The 23,095-nt window shown below is 41.3% G+C and overlaps 1 protein-coding gene across 6 annotated transcripts in view; it reads left to right on the top strand.

Moving 5' to 3' along the window:
• The first annotated feature begins 3,464 nt into the window (after window positions 1-3,464).
• LOC112215702 (dnaJ homolog subfamily C member 13) overlaps window positions 3,465-23,095 on the top strand; it is a 62,560-nt gene continuing 42,929 nt past the window's right edge. For 4 of the 6 annotated variants that reach the window (XM_042299182.1, XM_042299181.1, XM_024374985.1 and 1 more), the window contains exons 1-2: window positions 3,465-3,534; window positions 8,993-9,073. In XM_042299182.1, the coding sequence (XP_042155116.1) occupies window positions 3,470-3,534; window positions 8,993-9,073 (146 nt within the window). In that variant the 5' untranslated portion in view covers window positions 3,465-3,469. The other 2 variants (XM_042299183.1, XM_042299184.1) reach the window with 2 other exon arrangements.

Raw genomic sequence — 23,095 nt, 5'->3', positions numbered from 1 at the left:
ACTACACTATGTTTCTGTATATACAGTATGAGCAATTTGTCTCGTTCTGACCTTAGTTTCTTTTTTATGTCTTTGTGTTAGGTTGGTCAGGGCGTGAGTTGGGGTGGGTAGTCTATGTTCTTTTTTCTATGTTGTTATATTTCTATGTGTTTGGCCTAGTATGGTTCTCAATCAGAGGCAGGTGTCGTTCGTTGTCTCTGATTGAGAATCATACTTAGGTAGCCTGTTTTCCCCATTTTGGTTGTTGGTGTTTAATTTCTGTTTAGTGTCTGGTTCACCTGGCAGAACTGTTTTGTTTTCTCTTTGTTGTTATTTTGTGTAGTGTTCAGTTTTTCTATTAAAATATGATGAACACTTACCATGCTGCATTTTGGTCCTCCTCTCCTTCCACCAACGAGAATCGTTACACAATTTGCGAGTAATATATACTGCTTTATACGATATATTTTCATTACCAATAACAAAAAAACAAACATTAACTTAAAACAAAAGAACATGACCTCCTTTATCTTCATTGAGGGTCTTTATAAAACTTTGTCATTGAATTTGTGTAATTAATTATTCAAGGATGAAATGTTCATGACAATACATTAGGGTAAATAAAAATAGTGTACATTAGGCCTATTACATGACATGTTGACCTCATGATGTGTGTACGCATATTGTGCTGCCCTATTTTTCTAAATGGCTCAGAGAAGCACATTGAAGGTATTTTATCAACCACAGCTAATTCTGTGATATGTGACCCTTTTACAGGCCCCTGAGATGAACTTTTTGTTGCAGATTGGAAAATCCTTATCAGTTGTTTATCTGATGCTAAATAATTCATTTGCTATATAAATAGAACAACGTGTGTTCTTTCATTCCCATTTGACTCCATGTGAACAAAATAAAAAGTTTGTCAAAGTTAATTCGGCCTCCCTCCTTGCCTCTTTTCTTTGAAGTCTGTAGATATCAATGTACATTTTGTTTCTGCAGGATCCTATAGAAGCCAAATGCTCCCCTTTCCTCTTGTGTCTATCTATAATTCTATTTAGCTAATGGGCAGCGCAAGGTTACTGGTAGGCCCCTGAATCAGATGCTTCATAACGTGACCACTCAGTGTCCCTGTCCCACTCTCAACATCACTCTGCCACTCAGTTACAGAAGCCAAGATGTTTCCCATCTACATTCAAGCAAGGTGAGTTATCACACTTTATGGTATGGGACCCAGGTGACACTAGTCTCGGTTTGAGGAGCTGGCTGGCAGGTCACTGCTGAATTGTGTTGTATTGTTTAGAGAACTACATTTGGTGAACTACAGACCAACTGTACTTTGATTGACTACACTGAGTCTGTCACATGACACAATTCTAGAAACTTTTGGTTTGCTATCTCTAGCTATTTGGTTTGACAAGGCTGTTAGTGTGACTGACATGAGTTCTACAAACTGAGGTCAAAACTAGACAAATGTCATTTTATTGTTTCATGGTACTTAACTGTTTTTGTATTCTTTATCTATGTTCTGGGAGTGCACATTTGTGGAGGACGTTCTTGTGATCAAGACATAGATTTGTTGCGCCATATGTAAGTCAAATTAGGTCTCTATCAGAGTGTACTGTAATAGAGTAGGGAGGTGATGGAGGGTTCAACTTATTTCATATCTGTATTACATTTTCAGGTAGTAGATACAATTGCATCTTAAATAGCACACTCATGTGTAAATAAATGGCATCAATCCTAGCCTGTATGTGTGTTAGACCTTTACCTGTGACAACATAGAGTGGATCCTGTCGTTACTACTTTGAGCGGAAGGGTCAAGATGCTGTCTATAGAGGGCGCTACAACACTCTTGATTAAATACATTTTACCGTTTCAGGAATGAAAACAGTAGTGGGCAAGACTTAATTTATTTTGCACCAGTTCAAAGTTTGCAGTTTATTTTGTTGTCAGAGGACAACAACAAAAGCAAAAAAATTGTCCCATTCGGTCTCTTTTCATGTATTTACCTATTTTGTGTTTTATTCCCCTTTAGAAATAACAGATGAAACCACTGCCTGCATGTGATTACTATACTGATTCTCAGAAATTGTGAGAAAACCATGACAGGGAGTGAATGTACCAAAATGTACCGTATGTTTAAAATGATTTAATTAAAAGTAATTTGTAGATTATATGGTGGTCGGGTAGAGAGGAAAAGTGATGTACCGTTTTAATTTGGAAGGCGTCTTTCTGCTAATTCTTTGGGTTTACTGTTTATTTGCGAATTTAAGGTCAGTTATACAGTGAACAAAAATATAAATGCAACATGTAAAGTGTTGGTCCCATGTTTCATGAGCTGAAATAAAAGATCCTGAAATGTTCCATATGCAATATTGTGTTCCATATGCAAAAAAAATATTTATCTCAAATTTTGTGCACAAATTTGTTTACATCCCTGTTAGTGAGCATTTGTCTTTTGCCAAGATAATCCATCCACCTGACAGGTGTGGCATATCAAGAAGCTGATTAAACGGCATGATCATTACACAGGTGCACCTTGTGCTGGGAAAAATAAAAGGCCACTCTAAAATATGCAGCTTTATCACACAACACTTTGCCACAGATGTCTCAAGTTTTGAGCGAGCGGGCAATTGGCATACTGACTGCAGGTATGTCCACCAGAGCTGTTGCCAGAGAATTTAATGTTCATTTCTCTACCGCCTCTAATGTAATTTTAGAGAATTTGGAAGTACATCCAACCAGCCTCACAACCACAGACCATGTGTATGGCATTGTGTGGGTCAGCGGTTTGCTGATGTCAACGTTGTGAAAAGAGTACCCGATGGTGGCGGTGGGGTTATGGTATGGGCAGGCATCAGCTACGGACAACGAACATCATTTATCGATAGCAATTTGAATGCACAAAAATACTATGATGAGATCCTGAGGACCATCATTTTTTTTAACAGTATCTTTAACCAACATATGCATCTGTATTCCCAGTCATGTGAAATCCATATATTAGGGCCTAATGAATTTATTTCAAATGACTGAATTCATCATATGACCTGTAACTCAGTAACATCTTGAAATTGTTGCATGTTGCGTTTATATTTTTGTTCAGTATATGTATTGCTCTCAATACAAAAGGCTTACGGTGCATTCAAGACAACTGTGAACTCCCCAAAAATACGAGGTCAAATCATGACGTCATTTATCTTCAGGCCTGAAAGTCGGCGCTCTAGAAAGATGGTGCTTTCAAGACAAACGGGAACTCGGGAAAAACGACGTCAAATCATGACGTTGGTGAGCTTCGGGCAGCAAGCCGGAAAACCGGAGTTGGACGACCGTTTTTCGAGTTCCCAGTTGCGTTGAACGCACTGAAGTCAGAGATTTCCGAGTTCCCAATTGTTTTGAACGCGATATTACACTCTTTGGTATGATGCTGATCCTAGATCTGGGCTTATAGCCAACAAACCAATCAGCTGACACATCAGCTGACACACTCATGACAGGCAGGTTTCTGGTCATGTCTAGAAGGGATGCCGCGAATGTTAACGTGACGTCAAAAAGGTGCATATAACCCGAACTCTTTTCCAAGCCTTGACCGAATTATCCTAACCTGCTACGTTAATTGCCCTAAACTGCTATGAATAGTCACTTCTGACTTTAGCGGCATTAATCAAAACCTAGGTTTCGCGCGTGCGCTTTCGCCTGTCAGGAATATGGCAGCATCCTAAGCATTGAAAGCGCAATTGAACAGCAACATCATCGGGTTGGCAAAACAGAAACACAACAGCCACGCATCTGGGAGTGTCGGGGGTTGAGGTTCGGAAAATAATCAAATCTGGTCGCGAACAAACAGGTAAATTAATCTGCGACTGCACCTCCGTGTAAATTACACAGAACCCTTGCTAAGCATGGCTGACCTACTGTATACAGTTTGCTAGCTTCCCTCTTTGGTGAAAAGCACATCCAGTTGAAGTGTGTGTTGATAAAAATAAAACCATTGCGACAGTTGTAGGCGTCGCTTGTCATGAGATATTTACAATGTGTATCACTGAAATGGCCATTTCGGCTTCCGTCTTTACTAGGTCTCGTCTCTATCCTGTATCCTTCCAACTTGGCCAGCTAGAGCTGCACTTGAATGTGGCCCTACTAGCCTTTAGCTTGCTAACGTTACCAAAGCAAAGACAAATACACCGCGACTGGCAAACGGGGTGTGGTTAAAGTGAGTCAGCAGTTATTTATCAAATTAGACACCCATATATACATTATCTTTCATTGTGTCTACGAAAGCATCTAACTAGTTTTTCTAACGGAAGTTGTCAACGTCTAGCATAACTCTACGTTAGTTTAACTTGGATCCATGTCATTTGGATATCTTCCATCGAGATGTAACGTTATATCGTAGAGTTGCGTAAACTCAGCTACGTCTGGCAAGGTGTTTGTTGTTTTGGTCATGACCTGTGTGATATGTACAATGAAATGCATTTAGTAATCAAACGTTGAATTTGATAGCAGCATCTACATTCTCAGGCTGACCTCACTTGGTTGTGGCTGTCATGCATTGTTTTTTTCTACTTCTAGCTACTACATTATTTTGCTTCTGCGTTATCAGTAACGTTGTGTAGGTGATTTTGCGTCCTTGTAAGTTAGTGGCAACAATGAATTTGGAGAACAATATCTGTCAATATCAAATTTGTTGTAGACCAAAAGAAGGTTAGCTACATCCATCCGTTATCCAAGATTAAAGGTAGCCTTGTCTTGATTCTCACTAGCACCATTTTCAGTAAATCAGACACATAAGCTTATATCCACAACAAAGGCTGAGATCCATTAGGCCTAGTCATTGATTGCATGGATGCTATGCAACTGTGGTGAACAAGGATCACAATACCCTTTTCCCTAAAGTTAACAGTTGCTGCATCATTCCCAACTGCTAATATTGAAAGAACCCCAGTGGAAATGTTGAGGCACATAGTTCTCAAACCTCAAGTGTGTAAAGCCAGGCTTTTTGTCATCGGTAACAGTGTTATTATGTTAGCTATCATCAGTCATTTATATGCATGTATTTTCCCCTTTGATCTGGGCTTATCTGAGAATTTCCCCAAAGTTCAAGTTTTGTTTCAAACCGTTCCATGTGCCATCCAGGAAAGCTCTGTTTGTAAGACAAATCTAGCAAGTGAGGATCAAGACATGGGGAGAAGTTTTGTTACACCAGGGTCCTGGCTTGCTGACTGTCTTCCTTTCAGACAAAAACAATTAAAAGTTGTAAGATTTGACTCTTTATTCCCATAACTTACATCATTTGTTATATCTGCAGCATTTGCATTTATCATTCAATCTTGTGCAGAACTCCAATCATTTTGTGTTATTGCACATTCAAATGTCACATGAAGGCAGGTTACACAGTCACTCAGCGTTCAGAGAGGCTCTGCGGAGTCATCACTGTGCACTCACTGCTTGGAAAAACCATACACTGCCTCACAGGTCGTATGAGGCAGCGTAGGATCCATTTGCTGCTCTGCCTTGTTGATTGTGTTTGTATCCTCCCTTGGCAAATTGAAGTACTATTTTTTTGGGGGGGGGGGTTAGAAAAAAATACTTTCAGTGTAAACAAACGACTGATCAGATATAAAGTATGTAGAAAATGTATTCATTGCGACACCTACCACCAAAGCCGCTTTCTGATCCAGAAAAATAAGGTATTACCGAATGTGCCCACAAGGGGTGCTATATCTATCACACAAGTATGTTAACACCCCTTCAAATTTGTGGATTCGGCTATTTCACCATCTCCATAGACAAACATCGGCAGTAGAATGGCCTTACTGAAGAGCTTGTGACTTTCAACGTGGCACCGTCATAGCCTGCAACCTTGCCAATAAGTCAGTTTATTACATTCCTGCCCTGCTAGAGCTGCCCCGGTCAACTGTAAGTGTTGTTATTGTGAAGTGTTAATGTCTAGGAGCAACAATGGCTCAGCCACAAAGTGGTAGGCCACACAAACTCAGAGAATGGGACCGGTGAGTGCTGAAGCGAGTAGCGTGTAAAAAATTGTCTGTCCTCTGTTGCAAAACTGAAAACCGAGTTCCAAACTCCCTGTGGAAGCAACGTCAGCATAAGAACTGTTTCTTTGGGAGCTTCATGAAATAGGTTTCCATGGCAGAGCAGCCGCACACGAGCCTAAGATCACCATGTGCAATGCCAAGCGTCGGCTTGAGTGGTGTAAAGCTCGCTGCCATTGGATCCTGGATCAGTGGAAACACATTCTCTGGAGTGCTAAATCACGCTTCACCATCTGGCAGTCTGATAGACAAATCTGGGTTTGGTGGATTCCAGTAGAATGCTACCTGCCCCAATGCATAGTGCCAACTGTAAAGTTTGCAGGAGGAATAATGGTCTGGGGCTGTTTTTCATGGTTCTGGCTAGGCCCCTTAGTTCCAGTGAAGGGAAATCTTAACGCTACAGGATACAATGACATTCTAGACGATTCTGTGCTTCCAACTTTGTGGCAACAGTTTGGGGAAGGACCTATCCTGTTTCAGCATGACAATGTCCCCGTGCTCAACGGAGGTCCATACAGAAATGGTTTTGGATGAATAGGAATACAGACTACGAGCCAGGCCTAATCGCTCAACATCAGTGCCTAACTTCACTAATGCTCTTGTGGCTGAATGGAAGCAAGTCCCCGTAGCAATGTTCCAACATCTAGTGGAAAGCCTTTCCAGAAGAGGAGAGGTTGTTATTTCAGCAAATGGGGGACCAACTCCATACTAATGGCCATGATTTTGGAATGAGATGTTCGATGAGCAGGTGTCCATATACTCTTGACATACTTGCTCACTCTCGCTCTCTCTCTAGGAGGGGATTGAATGTCTGCTGTAACCATGAAGCTTGATCTTGACATCTAGCCACTTAGCTAGTAAGTTAGTGAACCAAATTCATAGATGGAGCCCTGAGCTGGATATCTTTTATTTGATGCATCTTAGATTTCTTATAGTTCTAAGCAGTGGTGTAGCCCGCAGCCACTGTGAGGGTATATGGTGTAAATTATATATCGTCCAAGCTTAATCCACAGGAAAAGCTGGGAAGGGCCATCTCACATGACTACATCCGGGAATCTGGGCTGGCTTTTTATACCCCTCATCACAGTTACAGAATTAAACTGCATGGCCTTTGAGAGGAGTGCAGAGCACGTGGTAACCTCAATGCCCATTGCAAACGTAGGTCCCTATTGTTAAATTCCACCTGTGTGCGCTTGATTAAATTCATTAGGGGGAAGGGTTTGATGCATTAAAAAAATGTGCTCAGATTCAGAAATGTTTTTGGCTTAATGGTTTTAACTCTGGTTCTCTTTCAGAGGAAGATTGATGACTAACTTAAGGATTGGTCAGCTAGCTCCTGTCTGATTTGTTACAGTATGTGTTAGTGGTGATTCAGAGTGAAGAGCACCCATCATATATGTTGCCTTGGAACTTTGTATGATATACTTCTCCTCTGATTTAATCTTACCATTTAAGAAGGATTCAACTTATCTCTTGGGGGCAAACTTGACTTATTTCGCTGCCCCTTGCTGCAGGCTGACACGGAGAGGAAGAAAAAGAGCAGTCATTTATTTCCAGGTTATCTGGGCAGAGGGCTGAAACAGGTTCCCTCTGTATAACACTGACAGCGCAGCAACCAAGAGTGAGAGGTTACTACTGCTCTCTGGGCACAATTTACTACTAGTCTACTGCTACTGTCTTACTGTACTGTACTATTTGTTTGTCTGTTGGTCTCTGTCTGTCTGTTTACTAGTTACTACTAGTTGCTGTTTTTTATCGAGTGACTTTCTGTGATTTCGGTGGTGTGTGCATGATAGCTTAGTTACAATCCACATAGGTCTAGTATTCTCAACACAAGTACTGAAGTATATCTTTTTAGCTGGATCTTTGTAGAATTTTCACCCATTTTAGTCATACAAAATCGTGTGTTCTCTATACTCCCAACAATTAATCCACAGATAACTAACTAGGTTTCCCATGTTTTCTTTGATTAATCTCTCCTCGCTCATCTTTCAATCACCCATGTGGGTTAGTATGCCTGTGAAAACCAATTAGTAGATGGGAGAGGTGGCACTTTCAGAGCGTCAAGCATCTCAAATAGAACCAAGTAATTTTTTTAGAGCCTGACTACGCAGAAGTCCGTTGACGTGCATGAGCAGTTGGGATGAAATGATTGAATGACATGCAACAGACAGAGTTGATACTCTCTGACTGATAGATACTGTCTCAACAGCAGTCACAGCAACAAACAAAACAAAAAGCAGCACGCTTGTGCATGCAACGTGGCAATGGTGTCCGGCTTCATTGTTTTGTGAAGATGACCAACACATTCTTTTTGTATGCTGACCTGATTGGCTCAAAGGCTGCTTTTTGTTTTGTTTGTTGCTGTGACTGCTGTTGAGACCGTATCTATCAGTCAGAGAGTATCACCTCCGTCTGTTTTCAATTTGACTCTCATTTTCTGTTCAACACTGTTTAGTTTGTTTAGTGCCACAGAGTTTGCCAGCGACGCAACGGTCACAGGACTCTCCCAGCCAGCACAGGGAGTGTCAACAAGGATTTCGATGTGAGGTGTAGAATATGATCCAACAGTGTGAATTGTGTGTGGCAGTATTTTTGGACCGTGTGTGACATAATGTGCATTAATGTCTTTAAGGTCCGGGTGGTCCTGTGTAACTTCTCAATATAACAAGCTTTTGGTTATCCAGCTGACTCTTCTCTGCTCCCAACTCACATGACTACTTTAGATAGCAATAGGACGCGAATCCCTCCCTCCCATTGACCTGTGCTCTTCACGCGTAGTTGAATTTGCAGACCGTAGGCCAGTCTATGCTTTCTGCCATTTGCTTAAATTAACGTTGCCTCGCGTCCATTGCCACCTGTATGTACTCATTGAAGTGACACTAAAGCAAGACTCTAAAAAGCCTATTTCATCATCCCTTTGTGTCTGTCTCCCTTGACCTTGTTCTCCTGTATTGCAGATCTTGCCAGAGGATGAATGTCATCAAAGACAACAAAGACTTGGCCTGTTTCTACACCACCAAACACTCCTGGAGGGGAAAGTAAGAGGCGCACCTCATATTCTAATGTTCCTTTCCACGATAGGATTTAATTGGTTGAATGACCGATTTTCTCTGTCCTTGGAGCTGGTCTGCTAGGCTGAGTTAGGTACTTATTCCATGTGCTGTAACTACTACTGCACTAGCCTAGCACCACAACTATAAATGCAACATGCAGCAATTTCAAAGATTTTACAGTTCATATAAGGAACCAGTCAAATTGCTAAAAATTCATTAGGCCCTATAAGATAACACGATTGCATTTTATCAATGGCAATTTGAATGCACAGAGCTACCGTGACGCGATCCTGAGGCTGTTGATTGTGGCCTGGGAATGCTGTCCCACCATTGTCGTGCCACATGACTGGGAATACAGATATGTTGGTCACAGATACCTTAGTTTTTTTAAATGTATGGGCGTGGATCAGAACCAGTCAGTATCTGGTGTGACCACCATTTTCCTCATCTCCTTCGCATAAAGTTGATCAGGCTGTGGCCTGTGGAATGCTGTCCCACTTCACACAGCCATTGAAGAGAAGTGGCTGGATACTGGCGGGAACTGGAACATGCTGTCGATTCAGAACATCCCAAAAATGCTCAATGGGTGACATGTCTGGTGAGTATGCAGGCCATGGAAGAACTGGGACATTTTCAGCTTCCATGAACTGTGTACAGATCCTTGCGACATGGGGCCATGTATTATCATGTGACGGCGGTGGATGAATGGCACGACAATGGGCCTCAGGAGCTCGTCACGGTATCTCTGTGTATTCAAATTGCCATTGATAAAATGCAATCGTGTTCGTTGTCCATAGCTTATGCCTGCCTACCATAACCCCAACGCCACCATGAGGCATTCTGTTCACATCGTTGACATCAGCAAACCGCTTGCCCACACAACGCCACACACGCTGTCTGCCATCTGCCCGGTACAAACATTTCAAGTAGAGGTCGACCGATTAATCGGAGTGGCCGATTTAATTGGGGCCGATTTCAAGTTTTCATAACAATCAGAAATCGGTATTTTTGGACGCCGATTTTCATTTGTAATTTTTTTTAAAACACCTTTATTTAACTAGGCAAGTCCGTTAAGAACACATTCTTATTTTCAATGACGGCCTAGGAACGGTGGGTTAACTGCCTTGTTCAGGGGCAGAACGACAGATTTTTACCTTGTCAGCTCAGGCATTCAATCTGGCAACCTTCACGGTCCAACGCTCTAACCACCTGCCCCACGAGGAGCCTGCCTGTTACCTTGGCTTCTTACTGCATTCACGTAAGTTGCTAGCTAGCATTAAACTTATCTTATAAAAAACAATCAATCAATCATAATCACTAGTTATAACTACACATGGTTGATGATATTACTAGTTTATCTAGCGTGTCCTGCGTTGCATATAATCGATGCGGTGCGCATTCGCGAAAAAGGCCTGTCGTTGCTCCAACGTGTACCTAACCATAAACATCAATGCCTTTCTTAAAATCGATACACAGAAGTATATATTTTTAAACCTGCATATTTAGCTAAAAGAAATTCAGGTTAGCAGGCAATATTAACCAGGTGAAATTGTGTCACTTCTCTTGCGTTCATTGCACACACAGTCAGTGTATATGCAACAGTTTGGCCTGCCGAATTTGCCAGAATTTTACCACTAGGCAGGGTAGCCTAGTGGTTAGAGAGTTGGACTAGTAACCGGAAGGTTGCAAGTTCAAACCGCCGAGCTGACAAGGTACAAATCTGTCATTCTGCCCCTGAACAGGCAGTTAACCCACTGTTCCTAGGCCGTCATTGAAAATAAGAATTAGTTCTTAACTGACTTGCCTAGTTAAATAAAGGTTAAATAAAAAATAAAAAAATAACATTGAAGGTTGTGCAATGTAACAGGAATATTTAGACATATGGATGCCACCCGTTAGATAAAATACAGAACGGTTCCGTATTTCACTGAAAGAATACACGTCTTGTTTTCGAGATGATCATTATAATTAAGCCTGTTATTTGATAGAGCAGTCTGACTGAGCGACGGTAGGCACGAGCAGACTCGTAAGCATTCATTCAAACAGCACTTTCGTGCGTTTTGCCAGCAGCTCTTCGCTGTGCTTCAAGCATTGAGCTGTTTATGACTTCAAGCCTATCAACTCCCGAGATTAGGCTGGTGTAACCGATGTGAAATGGCTTAGCTAGTTAGCGGGGTGCTCGCTAATTGCGTTTCAAATGTCACTCGCTCTGAGACTTGGAGTAGTTGTTCGCCTTGCTCTGCATAGTTAATGCTGCTTCAAGGGTGGCTGTTGTCGATGTGTTCCTGGTTCAAGCCCAGGCAGGGGCGAGGAGAGGGACGGAAGCTATACTGTTACACAGGCAATACTAAAGTGCCTATAAGAACATCCAATAGTCAAAGGTATATGAACTACAAATGGTATAGAGAGAAATATTCCTATAATAACTACAACCTAAAACTTCTTACCTGGGAATATTGAAGACTCATGTTAAAAGTAGTTCTGGTTAGACGGACTACTCTATGAGTTGTAGGGCTGGACGATATGACCAAAATATCATATCACAATATTTTCCATAGTGTTTTACAATATTTTGTGTTTTTGAATAATAAAAGTTTGAAATATGCTTTGATTAGTTCATGACCCTAGTGTGGCAACACATGAATTCTAAGTGATTTCAATGGGGTTTTATCCATTCTGATTGTTTTATGCTGTTCAATCTAACCCCCCCAAAAAATGCAGAATTTTTGTCAATTTCTGCATTTCCTGCACTCATTTGTTATACTTTTCACACTGCCGCATAGTTCTGCATGTTGTGGGCAAGGAATCTAGGCCTAATTAATCGGCCAACTGTTGGAAATATAATGATTATTCTAATTCTATAGTGGAATCTAGTGGGCAGCACTTTGAATACATTTTTTTTTGACATGACAATAAATGAAAAAGCCACTAACCAGCACTATATAGGTTTTGGGATTTCAATGACAGGGTAGGAAACAAAGTGTTAGTCAGTGTTTCCCAGGGGACCCTAATTAGTCTAATTAGATGTTAAAATTGTAATCTTTCTTTTACTTCATGTATACTGAACAAAAATATAAATGCAACATATTAAGTGTTGGTCCCATGTTTCATGAGCTGAAATTAAAGATCCCAGAAATGTTCCATGTCCACAAAAAGCTTATTTCTCTCAAGTTTTGTGCACATTTTGCTTACATCCTTGTTAGTGCGCATTTCTCCTTTGCCAAGATAATCATCCACCTGACAGGTGTGGCATATCACGAAGCTGATTAAACAGCATGATTATTACACAGGTGCACCTTGTGCCGGGGACAATAAAAGGCCACTAAATTGTGCAGTTTAGTCACACAACACAGGAAGGGAGCGTGCAATTGGCATGATTACTGCAGGAATGTCCACCAGAGCGGTTGCCAGAGAATTTAATGTTCATTTCTCTACCATAAGTCTCCTCCAACATCGTTTTAGAGAATTTGGCAGTACATGCAAACTGAAGACCACGTGTAACCACGCCAGCCCAGGACGTCCACATCCGGCTTCTTAATCTGCGAGACCAGCCACCTGGACAGCTGATGAAACTGAGGAGTATTTCTGTCTGTAATAAAAGCAGTTTTTGGGGGGAGAACTCATTCTCATTGGCTGATCCGAGCTCCCAATTGGTTGGGCCTGGCTCCCAAGTGGGTGGACCTATGCCCAGCCCGCCCATGGCCGTGCCCCTGCCCAGTCATGTGAAATCCATGGATCCATTTATTTATTTTAATTGACTGATTTCTTATATGAACTGAACTCTAACTCAGTAAAATAGTTTACATTATTGCGTTTTATATTTTTGTTCAGTGTAGGTAATTAGCGCTAGCTTAATATTCATGCTTCGCCTATTACTCTCTGATTTAGAAAGATCTACTTCCACAAACAAAATATACAAACTGTCTGTTTGCATATAGTGTAATTATGGAACACTTGTGGATTTATATTAAGAAGCATAGTATGAATCAGCATTGTTGTCACCATCTTGTTGCAGACTGAGTGAACGGTACGGCAAGTGATAGGGGTTAGGGCTTGGTGTGGGAAGCACATGGAGAAGTGGCATGCAGGAGGAGAGGGACAGAGACGACAAGTAGCAAATGGAATAAACTATAAAAACCGAAGTGATGTATTACATTTAACCAACATAACGTTATAGAATGTAAAGCATCAATACCGGTATATAGGAAAATACAGTATACCACCTAGCTCTAAGATAAGGTTCATAAATACAGCTGAATAGTAGCATTGAGTTCAAGAATCAATGGCTTCTTCTATACCTTGGAAAGGGCAAACAAATGTTACTAAACAAACTGGTCCCATCCTGTTTCTCTGGTAGGCTTCAATAGAAGTGATACCTGAGGCAATGGGCATTAGACAACAGGATTACATTACTGATATGTGCTTCCTAAATGGCTTTGTCCTATTAAGGCAGCCATTGACTGAGGTAACTATAGCAGCAGTGCTAAAGAGCAGATTAGCTCTGGCCACAGGAAGGGGAGGGTTGAGGGCTGCTTTCTGCTAATGCCTCTTGATGTGTCCTGCAGGGACCTGTGGTGATGGGTTTGGAGTGGAAAGTCATTTAGTCAGGCTAGGGCTTTGACTGGGAGGCCAAGAAAGAAGGGTTTGGTTTATTACCTAATGTTTCTCCTCTTCGCTCCCTGTGGAGCATATGGCCGGAACAAGATCCCTTGCGGCTTTCTCAGCTCCACCCCAATGCCAGTCAAAAGTTTTCAAACACCTACTCATTCAAGGGCTTTTCTTTATTTTTACTATTTTGTACATTGTAGAATAATAGTGAAGACATCAAAACTATGAAATAACACACATGGATTCATGAAGTAACCAAACATGTTTATATTTGAGCTTCTTCACATAGCCACCCTTTGCCTTGAAGACAGCTTTGCACACTCTTGGCATTCTCTCAACCAGCTTCACCTGGAATGATTTTCCAATAGTCTTGAAGGAGTTTCCACATATGCTGAGCACTTGTTGGCTGTGTAAACAGCCTGATGGTGCGTTGGGTCATTGTCCTGTTGAAAAACAAATGATAGTCCCACTAAGCCCAAACCAGATGGGATGGCGTGTCGCTGCAGAATGCTGTGGTAGCCATGCTGGTTAATTGTTTACATACACTAAGTTGACTGTGCCTTTAAACAGCTTGGAAAATTCCAGAAAATTATGTCAATGCTTTAGAAGCTTCTGATAAGGCTAATTGACATAATTTGAGTCGATTGGAGGTGTACCTGTGGATGTATTTCAGGGCCTACCTTCAAACTCAGTGCCTCTTTGCTTGACATCATGGGGAAATCAAAAGAAATCAGCCAAGATCTCAGAAAAAAAAGTTAGCCCTCCACAAGTCTGATTCATACTTGGGAGCAATTTCCAAATGCCTGAAGGTACCACGTTCATCTGTACAAACAATGGTACACAAGTATAAACACCATGGGACCACACAGCCATCATACCGCTCAGGAAGGAGATGCGTTCTGTCTCTTAGAGTTGAACTTACATTTCCTCCCTCTTGATGCCATCTATTAAGTATGTGAATATATTGAAGCAACATCTCAAGACATCAGTCAGAAAGTTAAAGCTTGGTCGCAAATGGGTCTTCCAAATGGACAATGACCCCAAGCATACTTCCAAAGTTGTGGCAAAATGGCTTAAGGACAACAAAGTCAAGGTATTGGGGGGGCCATCACAAATCCCTGACCCCAATCCTATAGAAAATGTGAGGGCAGAACTGAAAAAGCTTGTGCGAGCAAGGAGGCCTACAAACCTGACTCAGTTACCTGACTATCCACATTGATGGAACAGTAGTGGAGAGGGTAGCAAGTTTTAAGTTCCTCGGCATACACATCACAGACAAACTGAATTGGTCCACCCACACAGACAGCATTGTGAAGAAGGCGCAGCAGCGCCTCTTCAACCTCAGGCTGAATTTCTTCAGCCTCCTGTCACCAAAAGCACTCACAAACTTCTACAGATGCACAATCGAGAGCATCCTGTCGGGCTGTATCACCGCCTGGTACGGCAACTGCTCCGCCCACAACCGTAAGGCTCTCCAGAGGGTAGTGAGGTCTGCACAACGCATCACCGGGGGCAAACTACCTGCCCTCCAGGACACCTACACCACCCGATGTCACAGGAAGGCCATAAAGATCATCAAGGACAACAACCACCCGAGCCACTGCCTGTTCACCCCGCTATCATCCAGAAGGCGAGGTCAGTACAGGTGCATCAAAGCTGGGACCGAGAGACTGAAAAACAGCTTCTATCTCAAGGCCATCAGACTGTTAAATAGCCACCACTAACATTGAGTGGCTGCTGCCAACACACTGACTCAACTCCAGCCACTTTAATAATGGGAATTGATGGGAAATTATGTAAAATATATCACTATCCACTTTAAACAATGCTACCTAATATGTTTACATACCCTACATTATTCATCTCATATGTATATACTGTACTCTATCATCTACTGCATCATTATGTAACACATGTATCACTAGCCACTTTAACTATGCCACTTTGTTTACATACTCATCTCATATGTATATACTGCACTCAATACCGTCTACTGTATCTTGCCTATGCCGCTCTGTACCATCACTCATTCATATATCTTTATGTACATATTCTTTATCCCCTTACACTTGTGTCTATAAGGTAGTAGTTTTGGAATTGTTAGCTGGATTACTTGTTGGTTATTACTGCATTGTCGGAACTAGAAGCACAAGCATTTCGCTACACTCGCATTAACATCTGCTAACCATGTGTATGTGACAAATAAAATTTGATTTGAGTTACACCAGCTCTGTCAGGAGGAATGGGCCAAAATTCACCCAACTTATTGCGGGAAGCTTGTGGAAGGCTACCAAAAATGTTTGACCCAAGTTAAACAATTTAAAGGCAATGCTACCAAATACTAATTGAGTGTATGTAAACTTCTGACCCACTGGGAGTGTGATGAAAGAGTTCAAAGCTGAAATAAATAATTCTCTCTACTATTATTCTGACATTTCACGTTCTTAAAATAAAGTGGTGATCTTAACTGACCTAAAACAGGTAATTTTTACTAGGATTAAATGTCAGTAATTGTGAAACTGAGTTTCAGTGTATTTGGCTAAGGTGTATGTAAACTTCTGACTTCAACTGCACATCAGGGTTGCCAATCAAGGATGTGCTCTTCAAAATATGTCTTATTTGTAGAACGCAGAAAATGTCCTGCTTTGGGAGTTGATATTTCTCAACCATCTTCTCAAATGACAAAATCTAAAGCGAATAAATAATTTAGTCTAGCTATGCCCTGATCAAGCCAAATGTTAAAGCCAGCATCCAACAATCCTGGTACAAAATCTGGGTTGTTAAGAATCAGGGTGAGAGCAGAGGTTAGTTAGGACCTTCGCAAAAATGTTGAACTGACCTCCATACTTTGAGTGTGTTAAGTGTAAATTGGATTATTGCGGTCATCATCATTTGTGATCCAGTCAGAAATATAACATAGGTGGGCACACCACTGATAAAACCTAATATTGGGCAGGCCCAAGCCCCCCGTAGAGCCAGCTGCAATATTTAAGCTTACTGTTCGATTTAATAAGACACAAATGCCACAAAGGGAGCCAGAGATCTAGATAACCAGAAGAAAAAGAACGTAACCTGACCCAACTATTCTCCTCCTGCTGGCTTTCGCAGATTCTGCAATTACTCTCCTGAAGTTTAGGGTAACAGGCTACACAAGGAGTCTGCAACCTTTTCTCATGTGGAATGCCAGTTTGTTTATCTTACCATTTCCACCTTATCTGCGTGCAAGTTATGGTTTTCACACGCACATTTTCGTGGAACAGTTTCATTTAATTTATAATAACGTCTTCATATCTCAAAATCAATGTTGTGGTAAATTATATCTAAATGAAAATGATACAAACATAAAAGGTAACTTATATTGTCATTGCCAACTATGTTAAAATAGTGAAACATAAAGGTAACAAATAAACATTGCAGCCATCGATTTGTGTAGCCTAAATCATTTTCACTTCTTTACAAACAAGTGGCTCCATAGTGTAGGCCTACGTAAACCTTTCTTTGCTAGTAATGAGATCGCTGTGTCTAATATGACAGGAGACTGAAAAGCAGATGGAGAACTGTTCATTTCTGAATTGATGGGCTTCCTCAACTGAGATAGGTCTGGCGTGAGTATCCATGACACAGCCTACTGTGGTGGGGCTCACTCGAGACAGAGGGAAGGCTTTGACATTCTTACCTCCACTTGGAAACCGGTTGGTTGGTTGATCAAATCAAATCACATTTATTTATATAGCCCTTCTTCCATCAGCTGATATCTCAAAGTGCTGTACAGAAACCCAGCCTAAAACCCCAAACAGCAAGCAATGCAGGCGTCGAAGCACCTTCCGACGGGAAGATTGGGAAGGATAAATAAGAATATTAATTTTCTGTTTTGGAGTTTGAAAATGTACTGACCAAAGCGGGCCAGCCATATGAAGGCTTGATTAACTGGCCGGGTGAGCTCGGCAGTCCTGAATGTCGAGCTGCGATTTGTCCGTTTCAGTTTTGTTTAGAGGGCTATTGGATTTGCCTAGCATTAGCATGCTGGCTATATGTTTGGCGTGTTGCACATTGCTACATCTAGCCTAATGATTTGTATTAGTTTAGGCTTGATTTTACCATTCGAGATGTGGGGTTTGAGCTGCACAAGAGGCAGTTGTACCAAGCTTTCCAGTAGACTCAAGAAGGAAGGTACTTAATGTCTGCATAATTAAAGATCTGATATGACGATATCGTGTGACTATACAGCTAAATTATGCTCTATCGTTTTTCATTGTTGTAAAATCACTTTTACGGCAATATTTTTAATCAATTGGATGACGCTTTGCGTTCCTCCAGTGATTTGTGGAAGAAATGTTCAACAAACAAACATGGTAGCCATGGATGTGGTTTGGATGAATGAAGAGAGTCACTGACCAGAAAAACGTCCTCTGCAAAATATGCTGAATCCCGAAATCTCAAACACCTCTCACCTCTTTTACCACCTACGCAAGAATCATGTAAAGTACTCGTTTTTGAGACATTTAAAAAAAGTTTATCTAGCTTGTCCTGCGTTGCATATAATTGATGCGGTGCCTGTTGAATCATAGCCTACTTCGCCAAACGGGTGGTTTAACAAGCGCATTCTCGGGGGATGATTTAACAAAAGCGCGTTTGTGAAAAAAGCACAATCGTTGCACGAATGTACCTAACCATAAACATCAATGCCTTTCTTAAAATCAATACACAGAAGTATACATTTTTAAACCTGCATATTTAGCTAAAAGAAATCCAGGTTAGCAGGCAATATTAACCAGGTGAAATTGTGTCACTTCTCTGCGTTCATTGCATGCAGAGTCAGGGTATATGCAACAATATATGCAACAATTTGGGCCGCCTAATTTGCCAGAATGTTACGTAATTATGACATAACATTGAAGGTTGTGCAATGTAACAGGAATATTTAGACTTATGGATGCCACCCTTATGGATGATCACTGTAAAACTCTCCCTGAAACACTTCAGCGAGCAGGCCTTTCTAATCGACCTGGCCGGGGTATCCTGGAAGGATATTGATCACATCCCGTCAGTAGAGGATGCCTGGATATTTTTTTTTAAATGCCTTCCTAACCATCTTAAATAAACATGCCCCATTCAAGAAATTTGGAACCAGGAACAGATATAGCCCTTGGTTCTCCCCAGACCTGACTGCCCTTAACCAACACAAAAACATCCTATGGCGTTCTGCATTAGCATCGAACAGCCCCCGTGATATGCAGCTGTTCAGGGAAGCTAGAAACCATTATACACAGGCAGTTAGAAAAGCCAAGGCTAGCTTTTTCAAGCAGAAATTTGCTTCCTGCAACACAAACTAAAAAAGGTTCTGGGACACTGTAAAGTCCATGGAGAATAAGAACACCTCCTCCCAGCTGCCCACTGCACTGAAGATAGGAAACACTGTCACCACTGATAAATCCACCATAATTGAGAATTTCAAGAAGCATTTTTCTACAGCTGGCCATGCTTTCCACCTGGCTACTCCTACACCGGTCAACAGCACTGCACCCCCCCACAGCAACTCGCCCAAGCCTTCCCCATTTCTCCTTCTCCCAAATCCGTTCAGCTGATGTTCTGAAAGAGCTGCAAAATCTGGACCCCTACAAATCAGCCGGGCTAGACAATCTGGACCCTTTCTTTCAAAAATGATCTGCCGAAATTGTTGCCACCCCTATTACTAGCCTGTTCAACCTCTCTTTCGTGTCGTCTGAGATTCCCAAAGATTGGAAAGCAGCTGCGGTCATCCCCCTCTTCAAAGGGGGAGACACTCTTGACCCAAACTGCTACAGACCTATATCTATCCTACCATGTCTTTCTAAGGTCTTCGAAAGCCAAGTCAACAAACAGATTACCGACCATTTCGAATCTCACCATACCTTCTCTGCTATGCAATCTGGTTTCAGAGCTGGTCATGGGTGCACCTCAGCCACGCTCAAGGTCCTAAACGATATCTTAACCGCCATCGATAAGAAACATTACTGTGCAGCCGTATTCATTGATCTGGCCAAGGCTTTCGACTCTGTCAATCACCACATCCTCATCGGCAGACTCGACAGCCTTGGTTTCTCAAATGATTGCCTCGCCTGGTTCACCAACTACTTCTCTGATAGAGTTCAGTGTGTCAAATCGGAGGGTCTGCTGTCCGGACCTCTGGCAGTCTCTATGGGGGTGCCACAGGGTTCAATTCTTGGACCGACTCTCTTCTCTGTATACATCAATGAGGTCGCTCTTGCTGCTGGTGAGTCTCTGATCCACCTCTACGCAGACGACACCATTCTGTATACTTCCGGCCCTTCTTTGGACACTGTGTTAACAACCCTCCAGGCAAGCTTCAATGCCATAACTCTCCTTCCGTGGCCTCCAATTGCTCTTAAATACAAGTAAAACTAAATGCATTCTCTTCAACCGATCGCTACCTGCACCTACCCGCCTGTCCAACATCACTACTCTGGACGGCTCTGACTTAGAATACGTGGAAAACTACAAATACTTAGGTGTCTGGTTAGACTGTAAACTCTCCTTCCTGACCCATATCAAACATCTCCAATCCAAAGTTAAATCTAGAATTGGCTTCCTATTTCGCAACAAAGCATCCTTCACTCATGCTGCCAAACATACCCTTGTAAAACTGACCATCCTACCAATCCTCGACTTTGGCGACGTCATTTACAAAATAGCCTCCAATACCCTACTCAACAAATTGGATGCAGTCTATCACAGTGCAATCCGTTTTGTTACCAAAGCCCCATATACTACCCACCATTGCGACCTGTACGCTCTCGTTGGCTGGCCCTCGCTTCATACTCGTCGCCAAACCCACTGGCTCCATGTCATCTACAAGACCCTGCTAGGTAAAGTCCCCCTTATCTCAGCTCGCTGGTCACCATAGCATCTCCCACCTGTAGCACACGCTCCAGCAGGTATATCTCTCTAGTCACCCCCAAAACCAATTCTTTCTTTGGCCGCCTCTCCTTCCAGTTCTCTGCTGCCAATGATTGGAACGAACTACAAAAATCTCTGAAACTGGAAACACTTACCTCCCTCACTAGCTTTAAGCACCAACTGTCAGAGCAGCTCACAGATTACTGCACCTGTACATAGCCCACCTATAATTTAGCCCAAATTTAATTAATTAATTTATTTTGCTCCTTTGCACCCCATTATTTTTATTTCTACTTTGCACATTCTTCCATTGCAAATCTACCATTCCAGTGTTTTACTTGCTATATTGTATTTACTTTGCCACCATGGCCTTTTTTTGCCTTTACCTCCCTTATCTCACCTCATTTGCTCACATCGTATATAGACTTGTTTATACTGTATTATTGACTATGTTTTTTACTCCATGTGTAACTGTGTCATTGTATGTGTCGAACTGCTTTGCTTTATCTTGGCCAGGTCGCAATTTGTAAATGAGAACTTGTTCTCAGCCTACCTGGTTAAATAAAGGTGAAATAAAAAGATAAAATACGGAACGGTTCCGTATTTCACTGAAAGAATAAACGTCTTGTTTTCGAAATGATAGTTTCCGGATTTGACAATATTAATGACCTAAGGCTCGTATTTCTGTGTGTTAGGGGCGAAGAGAAGGACGGAAGCTATACTGTTACACTGGCAATACTAAAGTGCCTATAAGAACATCCAATAGTCAAAGGTTAATGAAATACAAATGGTATAGAGGGAAATAGTCCTATCATAACTACAACCTAAAACTTGTTACCTGGGAATATTGAAGACTTGTGTTAAAAGGAACCACTAGCTTTCATATGTTCTCATGTTCTGAGCAAGGAACTGAAACATTAGCTTTCTTACATAGCACATATTGTGCTTTTACTTCTCCAACACTTTGTTTTTGCATTATTTAAACCAAAATTGAACATGTTTGATTATTTGACGCTAAATTGATTTTATAGATGTATTAGATTAAGTTATACTAAGTGTTCATTCAGTATTGTTGTAATTGTCATTATTACAAATAAATACATATTTTTTTACATCGGCCGATTTAATCAGTATCGGCTTTTTTTTGGTCCTCCCAATCGGTATCGGCATTGAAAAATCATAATCGGTCGACCTCTCGTAGATTATGCGAAATGGGTCAACTTTGAGCACCTTAATTTCCTGAAGTCACTTTCTGACCACTTCTTCTTGGGCAAATGTATGAAAAGTTTAGTTTAAATCATAAGTGATGCTTTAAATAAGTGATAGAATTCAAATAGATTTACCCTGCTGTGTCTGTGGTTAGGGCTGTAGTATGCATCGCTAACACTGCGTCTTGTAGTTTCTCTTCATATAAACTCCCTTTTAAACTTAATCTCTATTATTCCCTGGAAACATCATCCTCCATTTACACACCCCCCACACTACTGCCTTCCTCCTCTGTCCCAGACAATACTGAGGAATTGTTGAGGGAAGAGACAATTTGATTCAGTCAATGGAAAGGCTCTTTCACTGTGTGCTTGTGTGTACATCATGTACCAAAGCCTAGCTGTCTGTAGACAAATTTTCCAGCTGTAGACAAAATACCCAAGTGCCTTAGTGCTTATCACTGCCTTCCTTTGCATTAGGCCTCTGTGCCTCATTAAAATGTATGCCAAACAAAAACCATTGATTTAAAAGTTAACGAACCATACAACTCCATGCACAAAGGACTACTTTTAACAATTTACACTGAACATTTGACAAAAACACATTCACAAGAACTGTGCAGATCCTAAATTTGGTAATATAATTTTGGAAAAATCTCCTGCAGTTTGTGTCCAAGTGTTTCTTTAAAAAAAAAAAGATAAAAAAAAGATTCAATGATGTCTGCAGAAAGAATGGGGTGTCAGCTATGACATGACACATTGCCTTTGAAAAAAATCTATTTTGCTTATTGAACTACAGTAAGTAAAGTGGATTTGCACCCAGTAACAGAATTGCGGTAACATAATTTAATCATGTGTCCCTGGTCTATACTACACAGAAATGTATACTTATGAAATATGAACATCATTCTCTTCATGGTGATGTATCCTAAATATGCAATATCCTCCTGTTGTATATTTGGGTATTATTCTACACACATACTTTTTATTTTAATGAACTCTGCCCCCAAACAGGACCAAATCGGAATCAATCATCGACGTCTGTTTCACAAGTTTGGAACGTGGAGTTAGTGTACTCACATCTCGTGTGCTCTACTGTGTACTATACTCTACTGAACTATATTCTACTTTTCTTTTCTGTGTACTGTGCTGTCCAAACTTGTGAACCCAACTGTGGTTTGTGACTTGTGATTTTCCCATTGTAGCCAATTCAATTGCAGAAATCCCGTTACTGATTTGGTGACGGAATTTAGAGTTTTAATCACTTACCAATTTTGTTGATGAATTATTATCTGTA

This window comes from Oncorhynchus tshawytscha, linkage group LG16 (assembly GCF_018296145.1).
Source record: "Oncorhynchus tshawytscha isolate Ot180627B linkage group LG16, Otsh_v2.0, whole genome shotgun sequence".
Lineage (NCBI taxonomy): Eukaryota > Metazoa > Chordata > Actinopteri > Salmoniformes > Salmonidae > Oncorhynchus > Oncorhynchus tshawytscha.
The sequence above is the reverse complement of the archived record's forward strand: the minus strand, read 5'-3'. Positions and strand labels throughout refer to the sequence as shown.